This window comes from Zalophus californianus, chromosome 3, assembly GCF_009762305.2.
Source record: "Zalophus californianus isolate mZalCal1 chromosome 3, mZalCal1.pri.v2, whole genome shotgun sequence".
In the NCBI taxonomy this organism is placed as follows: Eukaryota; Metazoa; Chordata; class Mammalia; order Carnivora; family Otariidae; genus Zalophus; species Zalophus californianus.
The window spans coordinates 101,991,759-102,016,843 of record NC_045597.1 but is presented as its reverse complement, the minus strand read 5'-3'; the positions used below and the strand labels follow the sequence as shown (position 1 = coordinate 102,016,843).

Genomic DNA, 25,085 nt, shown 5'->3' with positions numbered 1-25,085 from the left:
ATAATATAATAAAGTGCTCCCCGTGAAAAGGTGCGCTCACATTGATTATCATATCGTGTCTTTAAATGCCTCTTGAGGAAGAGTTAAATTACCGTTAGAAATATTTTTTTAATGATTGGGCAATAAAATTAGATTCGTAATATTTTCTTATTCTGATTCCATTAAGCTTAAAACTTTAAAACTACTGGGATCTATTCTAAGTATAGCAGTCTGTTCTCCCCACTTCTGCTTTACTGATGTGTTTAGAATCCCATTTAACATCAGTAACAGTTAAAAATGGTAGACAGTCATGGTTTGGAGGTGAATCTCTCCCAAACTCTCCCTAGCCTGACAATGTGTGTTTTCTTTAGAAAGACTGTTGGAAGATTTTATAATCTCCCTTATTGGATATTAGATGGCTCACTGAGCAATGTGTATCTGTTTGTGAAGACATAGAAAGTTAATATGGGACATTCTATTTAATGATTAACTTTATTTCCTTATGAAAGTGAATATTAGTATGTCTTAACTATATAAGGCTATGTTTTCCATAGAAGTGCATATATAAATGAGACTGTGTGAAATTCACAACTTAATACTGAATTTTAGAAAGTTGAGTCATGAGTTCTTTTTAGTTACTCTAACACACACCAATCACTCCCTTTTCCTAACCCAAATCATTCCTAGAAGACAGCACTGTTGAGTTTAGCACTTAATGTTTCCCTACTTTTTAAAAATGTATGGGAGTGTCTTAGTTCCCAACTCAGTGGAGGTGCCTTATCACATATTTCTGTTAAGTTTAGGAATGTGAAAAAAATGAATTCAAATGGTACACCAAAAAAGATATTTTCCCGTGGGTAAAATCCTCTTTCTCCCTTTCTCCCTGTCTGGCTTTATTTTTACTTTGGAATCAGTGAACCTGTAGCTTTAAAGTTAGTTTGATCTGTCATTTAAAGTTTACACGTGAATTTACACAGAATTTTACTGAAGACTTTAGCTTAATTCAGTGATGATTTATGGAGCTCATGTTATATACAAGGCATTGCACTTGGCATTGATGGTATGAGGATGAATTAGACATAGATCCTACCCTCAAGTAGATTAAAAGATTTAAAAATGGGGAATTGTTATAAGAAGCTATTAAGAAATCTGATTAAGATTCTTCTTATAGAACATTTACTAACCTTTCATCTTAACCCATTTATATTTTGTTATTTGAAGTGTAAAAATAAGGCATAAAACATATAAAATGAGATGGGTGCATAGGGGTTTGTGCTAATTTTGCCATTTCCCTTGTTGATACTAGGCTCGCTACATTAGGATAGATGGAAGTGTTCCATCTTCAGAAAGAATACATCTAGTTAATCAGTTTCAAAAGGATCCTGATACTCGTGTGGCTATCCTAAGCATTCAGGCTGCTGGCCAGGTAGGAAATTCCATGTGTAAATTTGATAATGAAATGTCGTTAAGATAATAAAAAGGTCATTAACCATAATTATAACTTTACATCAAGATAAAGGTGTAATAAATATTCTACTTTGGAGAGTGCTAGAAAGTATAATAGAAGGAGACCTCACCACCTCTGGCTCAAATCTTAAATTTTCAAGGAAAGAATTTCCTAGATGAATATAGTTAATTTGATGCTAATACTTTTCCATGATCTTTTCTTTTTCTAACTTTGAATCTGCATAGAATTTTCCTTTCATTTCTTATAGCACTTATCTTACTTGATTGGTTTCACCAGAGCCTATGAGATAAGGTGACCTGAGGGAAAAGAACTTTTTATGGAGCACCCCTGGTTTGACCCTTAGGATTGGGTTTGGCTGCAAGTAAATGAAAACCCAAATTAAGAATGACTCAAATACACAAAGTTTTACTCTTTCATGTAGACAGCCCAAGGTTAGCATGGTAGTTCCACAAAGTCCTTAGGGCTTAAGTGTCTCCTGGCTTTCTGCTTTACCACTCCTAGCAGCTATCTCTTATTTAAGAGAGCTGCTAGAGTTCCTCCATCATATCTGTGATCCAGGCAGCTGACTGGAGAAAGGCATGCTGCATCTTATTCACCTGCAGTTAGCCCCATGGTTACAACTAACTTCAAGGGAAGCTGGGAAAAATAGCCTTTATTTTGTCTAGTCACACTAAAAATCAGGTATTGTTGGGGCGCCTGGGTGGCTCAGATGGTTGAGCGTCTGCCTTCAGCTCGGGTCATGATCCCGGGGTCCTGGGATCGAGCCCTGCATCGGGCTCCCTGCTCCACGGGGAGCCTGCTTCTCCCTCTCCTTCTACTGCTCCCCCTACTTGTGCTCTCTCACTCTCGATCAAATAAATAAATAAAATCTTAAAAATAAATAAATAAAAAATAAAAATCAGGTATTGTTACAAAGAAATAAGAACTGAATAGCTATTATGGAAGACAATGACAGTCTCTGCCTCACTATGTAAGGGGGATCCTTCTGACTTTTTTTTCCACTAACATTCTACAATATTTTGATGTAAATATCTAAGCCAGGATATTTAACATAGGGAAAAATGATTGAACATATTTTCTGTGCATCCAACCTGATATATAGCATATCTCTAGATTCTGGAATCTGAACCAGGGCCAAAGATCTGCTTTTAGCCAGCTAATTGATGTCTATAAAATTGATTATAGAGAGAAGCTCCATGAGGATAAAGAAGTTCTAGAACTCACCAGGAGTTCTTACCAAAAGGAGGATTATCTCAATACTTCCCTCATGTTGGATTAAACCTCTAGTAGTCTAAGTTTTCTATCTGTTAGAATATTCCAGCCAGAGAGAATGTCATCAAAAAGAGCTTAAAATTAGAAATGGAGTACTCATGGCATGGGAGAAGAAAAGTAGAAGGAAGCCAGGTCGGAGGATCTGGGAGTGGCTTGATAAAAGACTTTCTGAAGTTAAGATTGTATAGGGCACCCATATTTTATTCAAAGCTGTATTCCTGAGGACCTAGTATAATTGAAAACTCATATACTTGAACATTAGTATGTTCATAGGAATAAAGGAAAGTAGAAAGGGCTTTCTTCTTGGAGCATATGAATCTTCCATTGTAGTTTAGTAGTATGTTAGAGGGTTGTGGGTCTTGCCAGCATATTTCCCTTTTATTCTTGTATGGTCATATGATGCTTCTAACACACAAGGTTTTCATCCCTCGTTAAATACTACTTGTTATTTTCCAGCATCATCTCTAATATTTTGTGGTGTTTCCTGTCCTAAATAGCAGCACAGTTTAGCTTGATGGTTGTTGGGCTTACCATGTTTTTATCACTTCTAACTTCTGTTCCAAAGTGATGGATCCTTAATGAATTTTTCAGCTTGAGAACTTATGCCACCATTTAATGAATGCTGGTATGATGTCGTTATGTGATATAAAAATATTTTAAGTTAAAGTAATATAAAAATAACAGCACAGCAGTCACAAAAGTCATTCACTGATAGAAGTTCCAGGGCATGTGAACACCAGCGTGGATTAGATGATTCTTTCAAAGGATGATAGGTATTTCTTTCAACCACATAACATCATTTATTACTGTGTGGCAATAGCTTAAGCATGGTTCACATTTCACCCAGGCTTTCAACTTTAAAATCATGCATTTTTGGAGACATTCTTAATTTGAGATTTGCATTATTTTTCACATAGTGATTATACAACAAGACTTAGTTAATACTTATTAATGTCAAACTATTTCAAACTGATGTAAAATGCAATTGCACAAAAAAGTCAATTGTGTTATATATATATTGAGATAAAAGCCAGTAAACTTAAGAGTGTTTGAGATGTAACATGAGAAATTTCATAGGAAAAGAATAGTGTGACTGGAAACATGATTTTCTTGCTTTATAAAACAACACTATGAATTAAATGAATAGAGGGAGTCGTTGCTTTCTGCCTAGTTGCTATGGATACCATTGTTAGAAATTATATTCTCATTTATAATGTATTGTATTAGATTTTCCAGTGGTAATGTGAATCCAGTCCTCATCAGAGGATAGTAATTTTGTATATATATATATATATAAACAATCTCCATCAAACTGACTTTTGGAAATAATGAAATACCTTTTAAATGTGTTTTTTGTAGTTTACCTGGCCATTTGCAATAAGCAGTCTTCATTTGCCTTTCATGAATTAAATTTTCTTAATTTGGCTTAAAATGAAAGATTGACTTATTTTTAAGTCCTTCAGCTTTCTCTTGTTCATTTAACATGTTCAGAAAGACTTTGTTATATCTGGCTGTATGTTACATTCTCAGTTTATTTGCATCTCAGTTTCTTCACTTTATTTTGCTTAGGGTTTGACATTTACTGCTGCAACTCATGTTGTATTTGCTGAGTTGTATTGGGACCCTGGACATATAAAACAAGCAGAAGACCGGGCTCACCGAATTGGACAGTGCAGTTCTGTGAATATTCACTACCTTGTTGCAAATGGGACTCTGGACACCCTTATGTGGGGGATGTTGAATCGAAAGGTAAAGCTTGAATTCAAACCAGGTTACCAACTTATTCATTATGTAGAGCCTACGTAAGTTAGGATACTGAGTTGTAGTGTTTTCAGGCAAAGGATATTCAAGTACGCTAAGATAGTGATGTTAATAGGGACCGAGGTTAGAAAAGTCTTCAGTTGGTAGTACCTTACCTATTCTTACTGGGAGAGACGTGCATTTACATGTGTTCTTCCTGTCTTCCAAGGCCTTCATCTACCATTTTAGAGGCCAAAAGAGGATGAGCTAGCAAGGAACCATAACAGTGTCAAACCCCAAGTCCTTTTTGTAAGCTAAGAATAAAACCTTACACAGAAGGCTTGAGTTCTGGCTAATTTTGGACAGAGGACAGCCTGTACCTGGACCCCAGAAAGGGTAGGAGGGACATCGCTTGTTCTAGCCACTCAAAAGTTTTTATGAGAAAAGAAAATGGTATAACTTCTCTGATTAGACATTTACCTCATTAAGTATAGGAATCATCGACTTAGTAATTTGGTTGTAATTTTGAAAAATTTTATTACTAAGGTCCATGACAGGTTGAAACACTAAGAGTTTCTTTAGTGAATTGCTTGTGGTTTAAATGCAAAATCAGGTCACTGCTTAGTAAGTATCAGCTGTGAGAGAACTTTTGTAAAATTCATATGCTTCTTCATCTTACAGACACAAGTTACAGGGAGTACATTGAATGGTAGGAAGGAACAACTTCAGGCTGAGGAAGGTGATAAGGAAAAATGGGATTTCCTGCAGTTTGCTGAAGCTTGGAATCCAAATGAAAGCTATGAAGAGCTCAAGAATGAAATTTTGTTCACTCACGTAAGATTATATGACAAATTCTTTTTTTAATTTTTTAACATCCTAAAACTATAACTTTATCATATATTTTTTAAATAGCCAATTTTAATTGTTTGTGCTGTTAAAAGGAGCTTCCACACAAAGCTGGAAAACCTCTTAGAGCCACCAGATGACATTGCAAGGAGGCTGCACCAGTGGCTTGTATCTTCCAACAGTTAATGCCAGTGTTCACTGTTCTCCTTAGAAAAGCAAGCTCAATAGAATCCAGCCTTCAGAAGAAAACGTAGATGGCTGTATGTACGATCCAGAGGACAGGGGAAAATGTATTAAATTTACCACAAAGTGTAACACAGACAGGTCACAGACTCTCTAAAGATATTGGCATTACAATGTCCAAAGTATATAAGAATTTATACAATTTAATTAGTAAAATACAAACAAGCCAACAGAAAAATAGGCCAAGAATGTGAACATTAGAGGATACCTGAATAGCCAAGAAGCATGAAAGGAAGCTCTTCCTCACCAAAATAAGGCAAACTGTAAAGGCACATTTTTCCCTTGACAATTATTAAGTAATCTGTGGTGTGGTACTTTGAGATTCTGTGCCTGTCCTGTGTCCAAAACTTTTCATCCAATGGACTTAACATTCACTCTGATCTTTGTCTGAATCAGTTCTAAAATAGTGGTTTTTCTAATTCTATCTTTGCTTCTATATTTATTAGCTGGCATTTTTCTGTAAAGATGAACTTTATTTTTCCTTATTTAAAAAAAATATCACTAGAACTTGGGGATTCTGTTACTAAATTAGTGTATTATAATTCTTCACTTTTTTTTCTTAAGATCTGGCTTATGGAGGCACCTTTTTTTCTTTTCTTTCTTTCTTTTTTTAAAGCAAGTCCCTACATTGCTGAGTGCTTTTTAGCTTTCTGACAAACAATTTGAGATTGACCTTGTGTTTTCTTTGCCCCAGACCTGGAACCAGACATTTCTTTAAGGAGTCCTGATTCCTTTAACTGGAGAATGATACTTAGAAATCAGGATTTTTTTTTTTTTATTGCTCTGGATATCATTACTTCTGAGCTATTTTCAGTGTATAGAGTGATTTATACACATATACATTTTTGCATGGATAAGTTAATATGTATATATGTGTATATGTGTGCATTTTTAGTTCGTAAGCTCACTCTAATACTGCAGTTCAAATCCAGCACCACCAGGTTCTTTTTCACCTTCTCCTTATATCTATGCAAAAATAAGTACTTATGTTTCCCATATCCAACAGTAAGAACTCTGGTTCCTGACATCATCATCGTATTTGCTCAGTGGCTCTGTCCTTCCATACATGCAAAATACTTGTAAAATAACTACACTAATACCATATTTTAGACCTACTAGGTTGGCAACAATGAAAATACTTGACATACCAAAAATGTCAGGAACATTTCATATACCAAACTCTCATATACTGCTGGGTAGGAGTATAAATTGTTGTAACTCCTTTGAAGAGCAGTTAGGCAATATCTGGTAAAGTGAGAAATGCCTTCCAACCAAACCGTTCCATTTCTAGGAATATATTCTTACCCATGGGTATAAGGATACATGTACAAGGATGTTTATTGAATCAGTTTCTGGAATGCCAGAGATTGTAAACAACCAAAATACTCATCAGTAGGAGATGGACTACTTAAATTGTCTTAAGAAGGGCACCTGGGTGGCTCAGTTGGTTAAGCGTCTGCCTTCAGCTCAGGTCATGATCCTGGGGTCCTGGGATCCAGCCCTGCATCGGGCTCCCTGCTCAGTGGGGAGCCTGCTTCTCCCTCTGCCCTCTGCTTATGCTCGTGCTCTCTCTCAAATAAATAAATAAAATCTTAAAAAATAAAAAAATTTTAAAAATAGTCATAAGATACCATTTAGAAGTTAACATGAATAAATTAGATTTATATGTTTTAACATGATCAGATTTTGAAAGCATAATGTTATTTTTAAAATGCATAGCACATACACACAAATAATATTAGGTATTTTATGAATATATATGTATATTTAATCAAATATATAAACATAGATTGGAAGAACACATATTAAACTTGTAATATTGATTTTATCTGGAAGAAGGAGAATCAGTCTGGGGAAGAGTAAAAAATGTAATGACAACTTCAGCAGAACTATTTTATTTTAAAAAAGAATAGGAAGTAAACCTTACAGTATTAGTATTTGTAAATTTTGAATGGTGGGTATGTCTCTGTATAATAACAAATACTCTCAGGGGCCATATATAACTGAATAAGAAATTATACAATAGAAAAGCTTATAGTCATTCAGACTGTCTGGGGTTTTTTTCCCCTAACCCTTTTGGTGCAATATGGTGTGAGAGGGGGAGTTTCTATTTTTTTTTTAATTTGAGTGTAGTTGACACAGTGTTAGAGGTGTACAAAATACAGCTTTAGGTGTGCAAAACAGTGATTTGAAAACTTTATGCATTATGCTATGTTCTCCACAAGTGTAGCTACTATCTGTCCCCATGCATTTCTATTATAGTATCATTGACTATATTCTTTATGCTGTGCCTTTTATTCTTGTGACTTATTCATTCCATATAGGGGGGTTTAATTTTAATTTTTGAAAGAATTGATCATATATTATAGGAATAAAATTAAAGTCTGCAAAGTTTAGTTCCATAGGAAGAAACAATGTTTTTTATGTGAAATCTTACTAAATTTTTTAGGTATCTTTTTTAGAGCTAGTACTTTTTTTTTAGGATACTAGAATGCCATTCTGTCAAATATTGCTAAAAAAAAAAAAAGAAAGAAATAGAGAGATTACTTCTAAGACTTTTTTCTTTTGTTTAACAAACTACTTTCCTGGGGCATCTAGGTGGCTCAGTTGGTTAAGCGTCTGCCTTCAGCTCAGGTCATGATCCCAGGATCCTGGGATCGAGCCCCACATCGGGCTCCCTGCTCAACGGGAAGCCTGCTTCTCTCTCTCCCACTCCCCCGGCTTGTGTTCCTTCTCTCGTGCTCTCTCTCTCTCTCTAATACATAAATAAAATCTTAAAAAAATAAAATAAAAAACTACTTTCCTTTTGGTGGTGTTTATAATTTTGGTCTATAAAAAAATCAATAGGTATTTAAGATCCTAGGTATTTTAAAAATACATAACTAAAATTATGATTTGTAGCTGTTTGTTCTCTAAAACTTTCTAATTATTGAATTATGTTTAAGGGTTCATTTTTAGGAAAGTATTAAGAATTTGAAATGCGGGGCGCCTGGGTGGCTCAGTCATTAAGCATCTGCCTTCGGCTCAGGTCATGATCCCAGAGTCCTGGGATAGAGCCCCACATCGGGCTCCCTGCTCCACGGGAAGCCTGCTTCTCCCTCTCCCACTCCCCCTGCTTGTGTTCCCTCTCTCGCTGTGTCTTTCTCTGTCAAATAAATAAATAAAATATTTTTTAAAAAAAAGAATTTGAAATGCATCTACCCATGAGTATGCATGTTTATTGTTTTTAAGTGTATCTGAAGAAGAACATGTATCTGTGTACAAAGTTTCTTTAAAATCACCCAATCACCTTTACCAAATCTTTCTTTTATGAATCAGGTGTTTTTCTTTCACAGTTCAGTATTACCTTGCACAGCTATTTCAATGCATGTCCATTTTTTTAATAGCAAATATTTATTTTATTTTTTACTGAGGTAAAATTGGTAAATAACATTGTTTCAGGTGTAAAACATAATAGTTCTATTTTTGTATACACTACAAAGTGATTTCCACAGTAAGTCTAGGTAACTCACAGTTAACCCCCTTTACCCATTTCAGCCAAGTCCCAACTCCCTTCCCCTCTAATAACTACCACTATGTTCTCTGTATCTATGAGCTTGGTTTGGTTTAGTTTGATTTGGTTTTTTAGACTCCACTCATAAGTGAAATCATATGGTATTTGTCTTTCTCTGCCCAGTTTTTTCACTTAGCATAATACCTTCAAGGTCCATTCATGTTGCAAATGGCAACAATTCCTTTTTTATAGCTGGGGAGTGGTCAGTGAATAGATATATACAATACATTTTCTTTATACATTCATTCATCATTGCTTCCTTATCTTGGCTATTGTAAATAATGTTGCAATGAGTATAGGGGTGCAATATATCTTCTTGAATTAGTGTTTTTGTTTCTTTGGATAAATGCCCATAAGTGGAATAGTTGAATCATATGATAGTTCTATTTTAATTTTTTTTAGTACTCTCCATACTGTTTTCCATAGTAGCTCCACCAGTTTACATTCCCACCAACAGTATACATTGTTCCCTTTTTTCCACATCCTCACCAACACTTTTTGTTTCTTATCTTTTTAATAATAGCCATTCTAACTGGTGTGAGGTGATATCTCATTGTGATTTTGATTTGTATTTCCCTGATAATTAGTGATATTGAACATCTTGTTATGTGCCTCTTGGCCATCTATATCTCTTTTTTATTTTTCTTCATCTGTATGTCTTCTTTGGGAAAAGTATCTCTAAATTTTCTGCCCATTTTTTAATTAATATATTGTTTTTCTGCTATTGATTGTTTAAGTTCTGTGTATATTTCTGATATTAACCCCTTATCAGATATATGATTTACAGATATATTCTCCTATTTAGTAGGTTGCCTTTTTATTTTGTTGATGGTTTCCTTCACTGTGCAAAAGCTTTTCAGTTTGATATAGCCCCACTTATTTATTTTTGCTTTTGTTGCTTCTGCTTTGGAGTCAGACCCAAAAATTCAGCTCCATGACCGATGTCAAGGAGCTTACTGCTTATGTTTTCTTATAGTTTTATGGTTTCAGGTCTTACATTCAACTCTTTAATCGATTTTGAGTTAATTTTTGTGCATGGTGTAAGATAGTAGTCTAGTTTCATTCTTTCATATGTGGTTGTGCAGTTTTCCTAACACCATTTATTGAAGATAACTGTTCTCTCCTCATAGTATGGACTTAGCTTTTTTGTCGTAAATTAGTTGACCATAGATGTGTGGGTTTTTATCTGTGCTCTCTATTCCACTGATCTATGTGTCTGTTTTTATGCCAATACCATACTGTCTTGATTACTATAGCTTTATACTATAGTTTGAAATTAGGGTGCCTGCTACCTCCACCTTTGTTCTTCTATCTCAAGATTGCTTTAGTTATGTGAGGTCTTTTGTGGTCCCATGCAAATTTTAGGATTATTTGTTCTGGTTCCATGAAAAATGCCAGTGGGATTTGATATGGATGCATTAGACCTCTAGATTGCTTTTGATATTATTAATCTTTCAACCCATGAGCACAGAATACCTTCCAATTTATTTGTATCTTCTTCAATTTCTTTCATTAGTGTCTTATTAGTTTTCAGTATACAGGCCTTCCTGACCATGGATAAGTTTATTCATAGGTATTTTATTCTATTTGATGCAATTGTAAATGGAATTTTTTTTCTTATTTCTTTCTGATAGTTCATTAGTAATGGACAGAAATGCAATGTTTTTGTATATTAATTTTGTATTCTCCTTTACTGATTTCATTTATTAGTTCTAACCATTTTTTGATGGAGTCTAGGGCTTTATGTGTATAGTATCATGTCATCTACAAATTGTGACAATTTTATTTCTTCCTTTGTGATTTAGATGACTTTTCTTGTCTGATGGCTGCAGCTGGGAATTATAATACTATGTTGAATAAAAGTGGCGAGAGTAGGCATTCTTGTCTTGTTCCTACTCTGAAGAGGAAGAACTTTTTCAACTTTTCCCCACTGAGTATGATGTTAACTGTGGGTTTTTCATATATGGCCTTTATTAAATTGAGGTAATTTCCCTTTTTGAGAGATTTTATCATAAATGAATATTAGATTTTGTCCAATGCTTTTTTCTACATTTATTGAGATTATTTTTATCATTTGGTTTGTTAATGTAGCATAGTTATTAATTTGTGGGTATTGAACCATTCCTGCATCCCTGGAATAAATCCTACTTGATCATGATGTATCATCCTTTTAATGTATTATTGAATTCTCTTTGCTAATATCTTAATGAGGATTTTTGCATCTATGATCTTTAGGGATATTGGCCTGTAATTTTCTTTTTCTGTGGTGTACTTGTCTGGTTTTAGTATCAGGGTAATGCTGGCCTCATAAAATGAATTTGGGAGCATTTCCTTCTCTTTAGTTTTTGGAAGAGTTTGACAAGTATGTTATTAAATCTCCTTAAATGTTTGGTAGAATTCACCAGTGAAGCTATCTCTTCCTGGACTTTAGTTTGTTGGGAATTTTATAATTTCTGATTCAATCAATTCATTATTAGTCGTATGTCTACTCAGATTTTCTATTTCTTCATGGTTCAATCTTAGAAGATTGTATGTTTCTAGGAATTTATCCACTTCTTTTAGGTTGTACAAGTTGTTGGCCTATAATTATTCATAATAGTCTCTTTTGATCATTTGTATTTCTCTGGTAACAGTTATGACTTCTCCTCTCATTTCCAATTTTGTGTGAGCCCTCTCTTTTTCTTGAGTCTAGCTAGAGGTTTGTCAATTTTGTATACTTTTTCAAGAAAACAACTTTTTGGGGGGTGCCTGGGTGGTTCAGTCATTAAGCGTCTGCCTTTGGCTCAGATCATGGGCCCAGGGCCCAGGGTCCTGGGATCGAGCCCTGCATTGGGAGTGGAGTATTCCAATAGGAAGGCTTCCCCTCTCTGTGATTTTCATTTATGCTCCATCTGAGGGGTATCACTTTCTTTAGCAATAGCTGTGGGATTGGGCCCTTCTCTTAACCTCTACAGAGCCCTTTTCTCTTTTGGCCCTTCATGGATAAACAGTAACATCATAATCCAGCCATTTGAGTCCCTAGATCACTGGATGACTTCTGAGGTCCCTTTCATCTATTTTATGTACACCATAAAGTATCCAAAGAGAAACTTGGTACATTAGTGATTCATAGGTGAGCAAAAGAAGGAACTCTAATTTAGTATGGGTAACAAGTCCAACTCCTGCCTAGGGCAGGTCTTTCTGCTTGGTTTCTCTTCAAGTCTCAGGAGGCCAGAGCTGCTTCCATTTTGTTATTTCAAACAGTAGTTCTCTTTCCATTTTGGAATAGGTCTCCAGATCCCAAATTCAGTCTCTGATTTTGAGATCTGTGTTTTACCTTACCAGTTATTTTCATTTTGTGGGCTCATAATTCAATGTCTCACAGTTTTACTTTCTCCTCATTAGACTCTAACTGGTTGCCTACCTTTCTTACCCTGCCTTAGTACTTGCATCTTTGACCTGGCTCACACCACTGTCTTTTCTCTAGCATACCCATCCTCAAGTCCCCTGGTCTGCTGTCCTCAAAGCCTCAAACATCCTTAACCCAAAGCAGATTTGTATTTTAAACACTCATACTTGCATTAATAATATGTAGGATGGTTGCTGGTTTACTGCAAAAAATATTGTGTATAGTTGGGAAGGAAGTTTCTTTAGCACAATTATGAAATTTAAAAATATGTCCTCAAAATTCAAAAACAAACCTTGCATTTTTTATTAAATACCAACATTGTATGAAATGTTTGTTTTATTGTGGGCTAAGGAGGGCAATAAGAAATTATCTCATGCAAATTAAAAATAACCTTGTTTTCCACATAGTGTCTAGTTGAAAAAATGGTAACAGCAAAATAAAGTTGACCATAGGAGCTGTGGCATTCATAAAGTCTAAATTTTTCTTACCCAAAATCTCTTGTTTTTGAATATGTGAATATACTGGTTTCTTGACACAAACACATCTTAAATTAGAATATTTATTTATATATATTTTAGAATTCAAACCACTCTGTAAACATTGTATGATTAGTCTGCATAATAGCCTAATAATAAGAACAAGAGGGTAACCTCATTGTCATGGACAGAAACATATAAATATCTCTGTCATGGCTTACATCCCATAGTGCTGTTATTAGGCATTTGTCTTTATTTGTCTTTATTACTTCAATTCACTCAGTAATAATTCACTCAGCAGTAATAATTAACATGTATTGAGTGCCTATTCCATGCAGCCACTGTGCTAAGCCCTTAAAACACATAATTTTATTTAACCTTCATAGCTACACCAAGAGGCAGATACTATTACCAGGACCCACGAAAGCTCAGAAAGGTTAAATGATCTACCTAAGGTCATGCAGCCAATAAGTGGCAGAGCTGGGATTGAACTCAGGCCTTTCTTTTCCACAGTCTGCCTTCATGACCTTGCCAGACTATACCAGATGCATTAGAGTTAGCACACTGAGGGCCCTCAGTTATCTGTGGAATGAATAGAACATTGAAACACTTCAATTTGATTTAGTCAGAGTGATGCGATGTGTATTAGTTATGTGATGTGTATTATGTATAGAGCATTTAAAGATCATCCATTACATAAACATATATTAAGGTTATATTAAAACCACAATTAGATTCCACTTCACACCTACTAGGATGTCTAAAATTAAAAAAGACAACATGTATTGGCAAAGATATAGCAAAATTGGAACACTCATACATTGCTATAGGCATATAAAATGATACAGCCATTTGAAAAACAGTCTGGTGGTTCCTTACAATGTTAAACATAGAATTACCATATGATCCAGCAGATTCACTTTCAAGGGAATTCAAAATATATGTCCACATAAAAACTTGTGCATTAACGTCACAGTCCAAACATCCATCAGTTGATGAATATCCGGATAAACCAAATGTGGTATAGTCACACATCAGAATATTATTTAGCCATAAAAAGGAATGAAGTTCTGACACATGCTACAACATAGAGGAATCCTGAAAACCTTATGCTAAGTTAAATAAGCCAGACATAAAAGGCCACATATTGTCTGGTTCCATTTATATGAATTGGCTAAAATAGGCAAATCCATTGGGAAATGAGGTAGATTATTGGCTATAAGAGGTTTGGAGGAGGGAGAGATGGGGAGTGACTGCTTAACTGGTATGGGGTTTCTTTTTGAAGGTGATGAAAATGTTTTACAATTAAACAGTGGTGATGGTTGCATAATTCTGAATACACTAAAAATCACTGAATTAGACACTTTAAAAGAGTGAATTTTGTGGTATATAAATAGATTGTATCTCAATAAAGCAATTAATTTTAAAAGACTATATGCTAGGTGCAAAGATAAAACAGCTAACATTCCTTTGCAACTTACTCTTTAATTGGAAGAGACGACTGTAATTAAATCATTTTATTTTATTTTTTTTTTTAAAGATTTTATTTATTTATTTGAGAGAGACTGAGAGATAGAGAGCACGAGAGGGAAGAGGGTCAGAGGGAGAAGCAGACTCCCTGCTGAGCAGGGAGCCCGATGTGGGACTCGATCCCGGGACTCCAGGATCATGACCTGAGCCGAAGGCAGTCGCTTAACCAACTGAGCCACCCAGGCACCCGTAATTAAATCATTTTAATGAGATACAATGCATGTCAAAATAGAGATATGTAAACCAGGCTCTGGTTTACAGGACAGAACAAATAAACTATGTGGGCTTGGGGGAAAGTTGCCCTTTGGAAACACCCGAGCTGGATTATGAAGGATGAGTTCAAAGGGAGTGGGTGCTAGTTCAGCCAGCCCTCTGGAACGCCAAAAGCATGCCTCAAAGCACAGTGATAAGAGCAGTTATCACTTGTTCTGGGAATGGGAATTCCATGTGCATGTATGAGCATAGGGCACACAAGACATAGTTCAAATGGGAAGAACCCCAAAACTTTGGCCCCGATCAGATGGAGAGGAGGCCACACGTGTAATGCCAAGAAGTTGGATTTATCGTGAAAATAGTGTAGTGTCAGTCATCAGAGGCTTTTAAGCGGATGAAGGACATGATCAGATTTCTGTTTTCAAAAGATGATCCTAGTAGCAATGTGGGAAATGAATGGGAAGAAGGGACAGAGGTTCTTGGAGGCAGTGGTATTTGGGGAGGGGATTATGTCTGCCATCCCTCCCATCTCATTTTAACCTATGGTAAAGAGATATTCTGTCTCTACTCTGTCTCAGGGTTTTCTCCCCCTATCCCTGAGAGATGATTTTTCAGAGCCTGAGAACTTGGCTGGGCCATACTTGAGGACTAATAAGTTACTGAGCTCCCCCAGAGGCATATCTGTCTTGCACTTGTGTCTCCCTGGCAGGCCCTACTGTCTAGATTCGGGCTGAGGAGTAGGAAGTCTCATTATGACCTTGGGTTTTAGCTGGTTTCTGTAATACACCTTTTACCAAAATTTTACTTGTAATATTAGACACGTACAGGTCTCTTAATAAAGTGAGTTCGTTTTTATTCTTAGGGCTATGACAATATAGAAGGCTGCTTTGTCAGGCATTCCCAGATGGAATTTATTGCCACCCTGAGCTCTAACAGTAGTAGTGGTAATAGGAACAGAAAAATTCCAGACATTGCAGAGGTAGGATCAACATAGTGGGGCCTGGGAGGAATTCTGTCTAATAGCGGCCTGTGCAGGAGGAGGAGAGGGGAGATGCCATAACCAGAGGCATGTGAGTAGGTGATATTCCAGTCACATTCTTCCAAGTCACATTCTAGTGACCTGTGTGTTATACAGAGTTTTGCTGTACATTCTAATTATCCTTATTGGAAGAGATGGCCCTTCCCAAAGACATTTGCTTGCACTGCTTTTGATGTCATCTTTAAAGATAAATTAAAACATTTTCCTTTTTTCCACCTTTTTTTTTTAAACCAGTGTTGTTTTATATTGTTTGCTTTGTTTTCTTTATGCCCACAGAGGAAAATATATTGTGCCTAAGAGAGGATCACTGTCAAAATTTTATTTAACTACATGAGAATGGACCGTTTTACAAAATCTGAAAAAGTCCCCTTTTAGGAGAACTGAAATTCATTTTTTTACTTAGATGATTAAAACGGTATTTTTGTCTTTCTGTATCCTCTGGCTTGTTTACAAATGTTAGTGAAGGCTCTTTAGTTCCACTTCTGGGCATCATTCGTCTGCCGTTCAGGATCAGTCACCCATTTGTATCAGAGCGGTTTTGTTAATTCTTTTAAGAACTGGAGACGGATGACATGAGACAGTAATGATTCCTACCAGAGCTGCCCTTTGATCAAAGTCTATGAGACCCGACATGGGTGCTTTTGGTGGTGGTATGAGCTGCGCGGGAATAGCACCAGGCTTTGAAGTGCTTTCTTGTTTTTTATGAGTTTTACGAGATTTCCTTTTCCTCTCCTTCAGTTCTCATAACTGACTGACTTTTAATCCTGTCATCATGGCCAAGAAATTCATCTCTAAAGAGCAGGAGTTTACCATGGTGCAAAACAGAGCAACTATATTAGGTCCCTGAACCTTTCAAATAAAAACACACATTTTGCTACCTTGAGCATTTTGTAGTTTTTATTCCCAGCAATTCTCACTGAAAGCAGGATTTTTTCTTTTGTTTTTCAAAAGCAATATTGAACAAAAGTCAGGAACACAATAACTGAGTGTCAGCTATATAACCAAAGAGAGGAGTATCTTCTATTTTCCACATCTTATGACATGGGCATGTTGACTTAACTATATTTTTCCCAAAGCCTTGTGATAAAAATTACTATAAGCTTAGATCATTCCTCCTACTTACAAACACCTACATTTAAGTTCTTTACTTATCACGTATTAAAGGGGTCACTTAATATAGTTCTTTCTTTACAAGGACAGTCATGATGAGTTAGGATATTTGTCAATAATTTGCTAGTAAATCTCTTCTAAATGCAAGAATGTAGTCACAAAAGATAAAAAAAAAACCTTTTTAGCTTAATTGTGCTATTTAAGTAACAAAGCTTTCCTAGGCCATAAAAAATATTTTGTCTTCCTGTGTTCCTGTTTATCTTTACCACTGAGAAATGCTGATAACATTAATAAGGCTGGTAATTTTCCTAATACAGACCTGCCAGAACAGGGTGGGTAGTGAGTATTTAACTATCAATGTGGCTATTATAACTTGAGGATTCTGGTCTATTCTGGTAAGACCAATAAAGCTTGCTCCTATAGGGAGTCTTATTAATATACCGAATATTTTTAGAAAACATGTTTATTTAGGAAGCATTTTGTTTACGGTTATTTCCTACTGCCTTTTTCTCGGATACTTTAATCAGTGTCCACATTCACTTTATAAAAGATTAATTTTAAAAAGGACAAAAGAGAAGTAATTAGAAGCATCTCACAGATACAGAAGTTTTGCATTCATGTTTAGTATCTGTGTCTACAAATCTTGTTAAAGATCACTACCTTCTTTCATTAATCAGACATATCCCAGGAACCTGCTGTAATCTTCATGAGGAGCTGATGGGCATGTGTCCCTGTCTCCAAACATCAAAGATAGTGTGTTTTGTTTTGAGTTGACCGGCCTGACATTACAGCTGTGAGTCCTGTCAGCACAGAATTGTCTGCTCTCTCAGCCCTCACGGTTCCTGTACTCTCCTCCGCTCACCTCATCAGTAGCTTCCTTCTCTCTGGCCATGTGGGCACTCCCATGTCGTTTGCTCTCTCCTGAAAAGCTGTTCAGAGTCCAGTTACCGTGACAGATGAGCCAAGTGAGCGTGTTTCATGCCTGCACACAAGTATTCTGTTTTGATATTACTCCGTTTTTTTAAATTATTATTTGAGAACAGCTAGAGGGATTCTCATTAAGTATGTAGGGGAATTTATTTCTTTGTATCTCCTTAAAAAGAGTTCATTCACCACCCATATGTACACTCACATAGGAACTTTCACTCTGTCTTTACTTATAGACAGTGAAGGCAAGAAACGGAGCTCCTCCAACCACAGGCGCGTATTCAGATATTTTATTCTAGTCCAGTGGCTCTTAACCTTTGTTGGTCCTGAATCCCTCTGAGACCATGGAGAGGGTAAAGCTCTCCAAAAATGTACATAGAATACAGACATTTTATAGCCCATTTCAGGGGTTTCTCAGGCTCACAGGCGGGCCATCCTAGGTCTTGTGAAAGGCCCACGGGTCCCACGCTAAGAACGCCTATTCAGTAAACCTGCAGCCTTTATCTGTTCCCAGCCAACATGTATGATTATCGTTAGGATGTGTCATAGAGATTTTTCCACATGTGTTTCTATCACTCCCTAGCTGCCAAGTAGCAAAGAAACCTCATCAACCACCCTCTTGCCTGATTGTTCAGAGGCTACACTCAGAAAACATAACTATTAATGTATATCAGGCTTGTAATTGATTACCCCAGAGGAAGCCTTCATTTCTGTTGGGCCTTACAGCTTCTGGCAGCCCCATGGCCACGTTGCTAAGTTCACTACCTATAGCCACATTCACCATTGTCCAGTGTAGCCATCATAACATTAACTAAAGTCATTGCTACTAATTAATCTTGCCCTCTCTTTTTTCTAAAATTATACTCTAAGAGGATCCTTTGGTTCCCAAAATTATGTAAAATGATTCCCTTTACACCCACACACTCCTTTTCTGGGTTTTACGCACTCAAGTCTCAATTTATTATAACCCAAGCAGCTGATGTTTCAAAATAACACCTATACTGATTACTCTCAAGTATGATAAGTTAGCCCTCAAAGCGGCAGAGGTAGCCATCAATTTCCGATTACTGTCAGTCACTGCTAACCTTAACTGTGACTTGCCTCTGGCATGTAACGAGAATTTCTCAAATGTTAATTTCCAAAATTAGTCATTATTTAAATAGTGAAAGATGTTCATTTAAAAACAGCTTAATTAAATATCTTTTTTTAAAGATTTTATTTATTTATTTGAGACAGAATGAGAGAGAGAGAGAGAGCACATGAGAGGGGGGAGGGTCAGAGGGAGAAGCAGACTCCCTGCTGAGCAAGAAACCCAATGCGGGACTCGATGCGAGACTCGATCCAGGGACTCCAGGATCATGACCCGAGCCGAAGGCAGTCGCTTAACCAACTGAGCCACCCGGGCGCCCTTAATTAAATATCTTAATTAAAGAGATCAACTGTTCTCTTGAATCAGAGAGATTCTGAGAATCTCAGGGCCTTAAAACATCAGCTTAAAAGGGCTGATGTTTTAAGGCCCTGAGAATACTTTTTTTTTTTAAAGATTTCTTAGGTTTTTGTGTTGTTGCTGATGTTTTAAGGCCCTGAGAGCTGATGTTTTAAGGCCCTGAGAATACTTTTTTTTTTTAAAGATTTCTTAGGTTTTTGTGTTGTTGGGAGGGTTGCTTTCTTATAAACAAATCTAAAACTATTTTTTTTTTTTGGTGGGAAGATAGATTAAACTGTTTTTACAGAAATAAATTCCTTACAAGGTAGAATGGGACAAAAGATTCTGATACTATCTAAACATTATTTCATGAGAGAGTGGCCTGTTATTATATATTTTATTCATTTTATTTTTTGTGTTTTATGTTTCCTATTTTTTATATTTTATTTATTTAACTGTTTTATTTTCTCCTTTTAAAAAATATGTTTCAGTGATGCCTAGCTGGCTCAGTCAGTGGAGCGTGCAACTCTTAGTCACAGGATTGGGAGTTCAAGACCCATGTCAGGTGTATACATTCTTTAAAAAATGTATTTCAAAACGTATCTAGGAAGAGAGCCACTTGAGAGAGGGGGAAGGCAGTAAATTGAAAACAAGCATATTATGTGCAAAACTCCTTAATTAATGATAGAATCCTTAGCACCCTTCTCCTAATCAGCTCCCAGATTACTGGTAGCCAGCATTGTACCCTTCAGGAAGGAGACTGAAGGACTCCTTTCTGGAGAACCAGACCAGACCACGAAAAGCCTAGGGACACTGACAGGGTTTCTCTGACAGTCACTGGTCACCTCAGTGAAGTCCCCCACATGAAACTTGCCATTGCATTTTACTCTTAATGCTTATTAAGTCTCATTCTTAAATATGAATGGACAGTAAAGGCTGCGAGGCCTGGAGGAAAGCCTTTCGCTGGAAAAGCAGAGACTAAAACAAGCATGTAAGCCAAGAAAGGGATCAGAAGAAGCAGAGACAATGGAGAAGATGTTAAAAGGAAACACCAAAACTATTACTAATGTCCATAAAGAAGTGAAAGAAAATACTGTGCCCATGAAACAGAACAAGGAGAGGAAATCAGACAAGTGAAGCTCATAGGAATTGGACCTGTCATATCAGAAAATAGTAATTCAACAAGGATGGGACAGAAGTAATGAACTCACCAAGAAAGAAGAACAAATAGCGATCAGAAAGTATGAGAAAAGTTGAAGAAAATCAAATGATCAATCCAGAAGCTTTTTCTTAATAGGAACTCCAGAAAGAGAAGACAGAGAAAACAGAGGAAGAAAACATAATATATGAAAATTTCCCAGAACTGAAGGACATGGGTTTTTCTGTTTTAAAGTGCCCAATGAGCACCTAATATGAGTGGAAAACCAAAACACACACACATATCCAATAAAGCTACCACTCTCCTGATTTTTTTCCCTTTCTTACTATTGCTTGTGTGTTTCTTTGCTTAATATCTCTTCCTCGTTCCACCCTTAACGCTGTTTCTATGCTTTCTGTCCTTGACTTTGACCTTTTCTCACTACCCTCTCCCTCCATGTATCATGACATCAAGTCCTATACCTTTAACCACCTCTCTCTGTTAGTGGTTCCCAGATGTGTGAATCTAGGTGTTTCTTTCTCTTGAACTCCAGATCTGCTTCCTGGAACTCTCCACCCTGGTACCCATCAGTCTTCCCACGTGTCTAAGAGTGAACTTATTTCCTTATCCTCTTTTTGTCTTTTTATGAGCCCAGTTATTTTCCTATATTCCCTATTACAGGAAAACATCATTCCTACAGTGTTACAAGTCAGAAATGTAGGAGTTTGAGATCACTCTGGGCCCCTCCATCTACCTCACCCCTTGCAGTCAATCATTACATCCTTTTATTTTTTATGTTTTTATTTATTTTTTAAAGATTTTATTTATTTATTTGACAGAGATAGTGAGAGAGCACAAGTAGGCAGAGCAGCAGGCAGAGGGAGAGAGAGAATCAGGCCCTCCGTGGAGCAGGGAGCCCGATGCGGGGCTCGATCCCAGGACCCTGGGATCATGACCTGAGCTGAAGGCAGATGCTTAACCGACCAAGCTACCCAGGTGCCATGTTTTTATTTTTTATTAAGTTCAATTAGCCAACATATAGTACATCTTTAGTTTTTAATGTAGTGTTCAATGATTCATTAGTTGTGTACAACACCCAGTATGTTCTTTTAGAACTTCATGGTGATAAGCCCCATGTGTCCCACATTCCCAGGCTACCCTTCTATTCTTTCATTCATATGCATGCAGGGACAAATAAGGTCATTGGCTATTTGGGGAGGAAATCTGTAGCATGAAAAAAGGGAGCAAAAATAAGCTAATAGAAAAATTAACCCTAAAGATAACATTTTAAAAACTCAAATTAGTAGCCTCACATTTAAGATGATATTGCAAATATAAATAAAATCAGACTACTATGAAAAAGGAACAGGAAACAAAAAGGAACTTTTAGATGTTAAAAATATGGCTGTAAAGGGGCGCCTGGGTGGCTCAGTTGGTTAAACGTCTGCCTTCAACTCAGGTCCTGATCCCAGGGTCCTGGGAACAAGCCCCACATCGGGCTCCCTGCTCAGCGGGGAGTCTGCTTCTCCCTCTCACTCTCCCTCTGTGCTCTCTCTCTCTAAAATAAATAAATACAATCTTTAAAAAAAAAACACAGCTGTCAAAATAAAAAATTCTGTAGTCAGGGTTGCAAGATAAATGAGAGAAAAACTAAGAATTTAGAGAGTAAAAAGAAAAAAAGGAAAATGTGACAATAAAAGGTAAGACATTATGTCTAGTTCCAACGTTCTGCTAACAGTAATTCCAGAAAAAAAAAGAAAAGAAAGGGGAAGAAGCTATCAAAGAATAATGGAAATTTCCAGGAGCTAAAGCTACTGAGTACCATTCAAAATTAAGGTATCCTGGGTGCTGAGCATAAGGCATAGATATAAATGACACAGATATAGAAAGACAGATTATTGTGAAATTTCAGAGCACCAGTGATAAAGAGGTCTTGAAAGCCTCTAAAACAAAGGAAAAGTGCAACCTATGAAGGAACATCGTCAGCATCATCAGGTGTTGGAAGAAGCAGAGCAATGTCTTTAAAGACTTGAAAAGAATTGTACACCCCATGAAACTACTGACTAAGGGTTAGAAACAAAATCAGTTCATTTCCAGACATGGAAGGACTCAGAAGGTCATGCTTTAACTAGAAATAGCTGATAGAATTTGTTCATGTTTGCCGAACATTTGCTAGTATTTTCAAAATCCTGAAAGCCCTCTCGGCTGTCCTATTATATGGAATAGAACATTTTCTTTAAATGTTTAACTATCTTTTTTGCTTTGTTACTTTTTTAAACACCAAACTGTTAGTCTGCTAATCTCTCTGCTTTTCTTCACCCTTTTTTTTTAATGTTTATTTATTCATGAGAGTCAGAGAGAGAGAGAGAGAGAGAGGCAGAGGCAGAGGGAGAAGCAGGCTCCCCGCCTAGCAGGGAGCCCAGTATGGGACTCGATCCCAGGACCCTGGGATCATGACTTAGCTGAAGGCAGACGCTTAACCATCTGAGCCACCCAGGCACCCCTCTTCACCCTTTTCTTAGATTTCCCTTGTGCCTTGTTTTAAAAATCTTGTCTCATGGTTAATAATTTCCTTCTTTATATTTTTATCTAAATTCTGTAACTTGCACAACTAATCAGATAACTTTTTATAGTACATGAAGTTGTGTAAATAACAGCCATAGAAAATAGAAGCTGTACATTTTGGGGGGGGCACGTGATTTTTTTTTTTTTCCTCACTGCTAAGAAGTGCAGGTAGATGTATTATGTAAAATATTTCTTTACAATATATGGTATTTTGCTGTCATTATCCATAGTGTCTGTTAGTGTTATCTATTGCTGCATAACAAATTACCCCCAAATTTAGGGTCTTCAGACAATAATAGTCATATATTATTTCTTATGATTTCTAGGGGTGAGGAATTCAATCAGGGTGTAGTGGAGATGATGTGTTTTTGCGCCACAGTGAATGGGGACTTTGATGGAAGACCCCAAGTCTGAGATCTGGAAACATCTCAAGGCTCATTCACTCACATGTCTAGCAGTTGATGCTGTCTGTAACCTAGGGACCTACGTGGAGTTGTCAACTCAGACATCCACACATGGTTTCTCCCTGTGACCTGGGCTTCCCCACAACATGGTGGCAAGGCTCCAAAGACAAGCAACCCAAGACATAAAGAGAAAGAGATTCAGAATGCCAGCAACCAAGTGGAAGCCACATAATCTTCAACGACCTAGCTTCACAAGTCACACAGTGTCATTTTCACTGCATTCTACTGATTGAGACAGTTACAAAGATTCACCCAGGTTCAAGGGAGAGGAACACAGACCCCACCTCCAAATGTAGGCATGTCATGTCGTATTGGGAGAAAAGCAGGTCAAATAGGATAAGAACTGGTGTGACTATCTTTGGAAATGCAATGTGTATCCACTATGGTACCCCTAACAGGAATTCTCTAAAAATGACTCCTTTGTCTTCCTTCCACAAGCTAATCACTTGTGGAGATATGCATTCCACTTTCTCTAATAAGGAGGTTGAGATTTACACGTTGAAAAGAAGACAAAAAACATGAGATAATGATGGAGATTTTCTTAGAAAAGGGAAATAAATTTCTTGAAAGCAAGATAATTATTAAGATGTGTCTGTTAAAGAAGCCGTTCTAATTAATAGCTTTAATGCTATTTGAAAAAATACTCCCTAGTCAAGAAAACATTGTAATCTGAAAGACATTGTTTATGAATACTGTATTTATGGTTTGGGCATGAAAACATTTTTGTAGGTTCTTGGTTGACTCGAAATATATAAATATACCATTCTCCTTTCCCTGATATACCCCTAGAGCAGAGAGTTGATGAAGTGTAATTTTATTACGTAAATTTGGTAGCCACATTACTTAACATCTCTAAAGCGTTAGTGTCCTCATCTAAAATACAGGAAGAATACTAGTACCTGTCTCACAGAACTGGCATGAGGATTAAATGAGTTAATATATGTAAAGTGCTTGGCATACTGTAAGTGCTAAAAAAAAAAATGTTAGACACAGGAAGTATATAGATGTGTTAATGATATTCTGCATATATGTATATATGAAGAGTCATAGCGTAACTGAATTCATTTCCAACAAGGTATTCAAAAGATAAAGAAATATGGTTACTGAAAATAGTTGGTTAATCTCTTTCATTTAAGAAGAACATATTAGATTGCTTCTTAATTTGATAACTGTTTTTCCTAGTTTGAGAAAGAAAAACAGCATGATATTCGATCATTCTTTTTACCGAAACCTAAGAAAAGACAGTTGGTGACCTCCTGTGATGAATCAGGGATATTCCAAGAGAAAAATACCGTTGTGCCAGCAGACCCTGGAAAAAGAGCCACAAGACATATTGAGTATGAAAGCAATGTTGAACCTGAAGCTAAAAGAGTGAAGTCAGTCACCACCAATGACCACTGCAGTGCCCCAGAGGAGAAACCATCCCGGCTCAGGCAGACCTTGGCTCTAGCCCAGGCAACCAGCCCAGTCCTTCCTGGAAAGGGCTGGCAGTGTGTATTCTGCACCTATATCAATAACTCAGTGTTACCTTGTTGTGAAATGTGTGAGAATTCTCCAGGCAGAGCTGGTGAGTACATGGAGTGTGGCCCTGGAGGGGGCTGGTGGTGTTGTCTTCACATAGTCTGTGTTTTTAGAGGCAACTGCTGTTAGCACGGGTTAGTGGGACTCGACACTGACTTTAGCTTTTAAGCTAGAGTAAGAACTTTAC

The 25,085-nt window shown here is 36.7% G+C and overlaps 1 protein-coding gene across 8 annotated transcripts in view; it reads left to right on the top strand.

The window, feature by feature from the left end:
- ZRANB3 (zinc finger RANBP2-type containing 3) overlaps positions 1-25,085 on the top strand; it is a 295,604-nt gene that overhangs the window by 245,219 nt on the left and 25,300 nt on the right. For all 8 annotated transcript variants that reach the window (XM_027590261.1, XM_027590262.1, XM_027590263.1 and 5 more), the window contains 4 exons: positions 1,286-1,405; positions 4,289-4,468; positions 5,141-5,293; positions 24,560-24,944. In XM_027590261.1, coding sequence (XP_027446062.1) covers positions 1,286-1,405; positions 4,289-4,468; positions 5,141-5,293; positions 24,560-24,944 — 838 coding nt within the window. The remainder of the gene's footprint in view (positions 1-1,285; positions 1,406-4,288; positions 4,469-5,140; positions 5,294-24,559; positions 24,945-25,085) is intronic.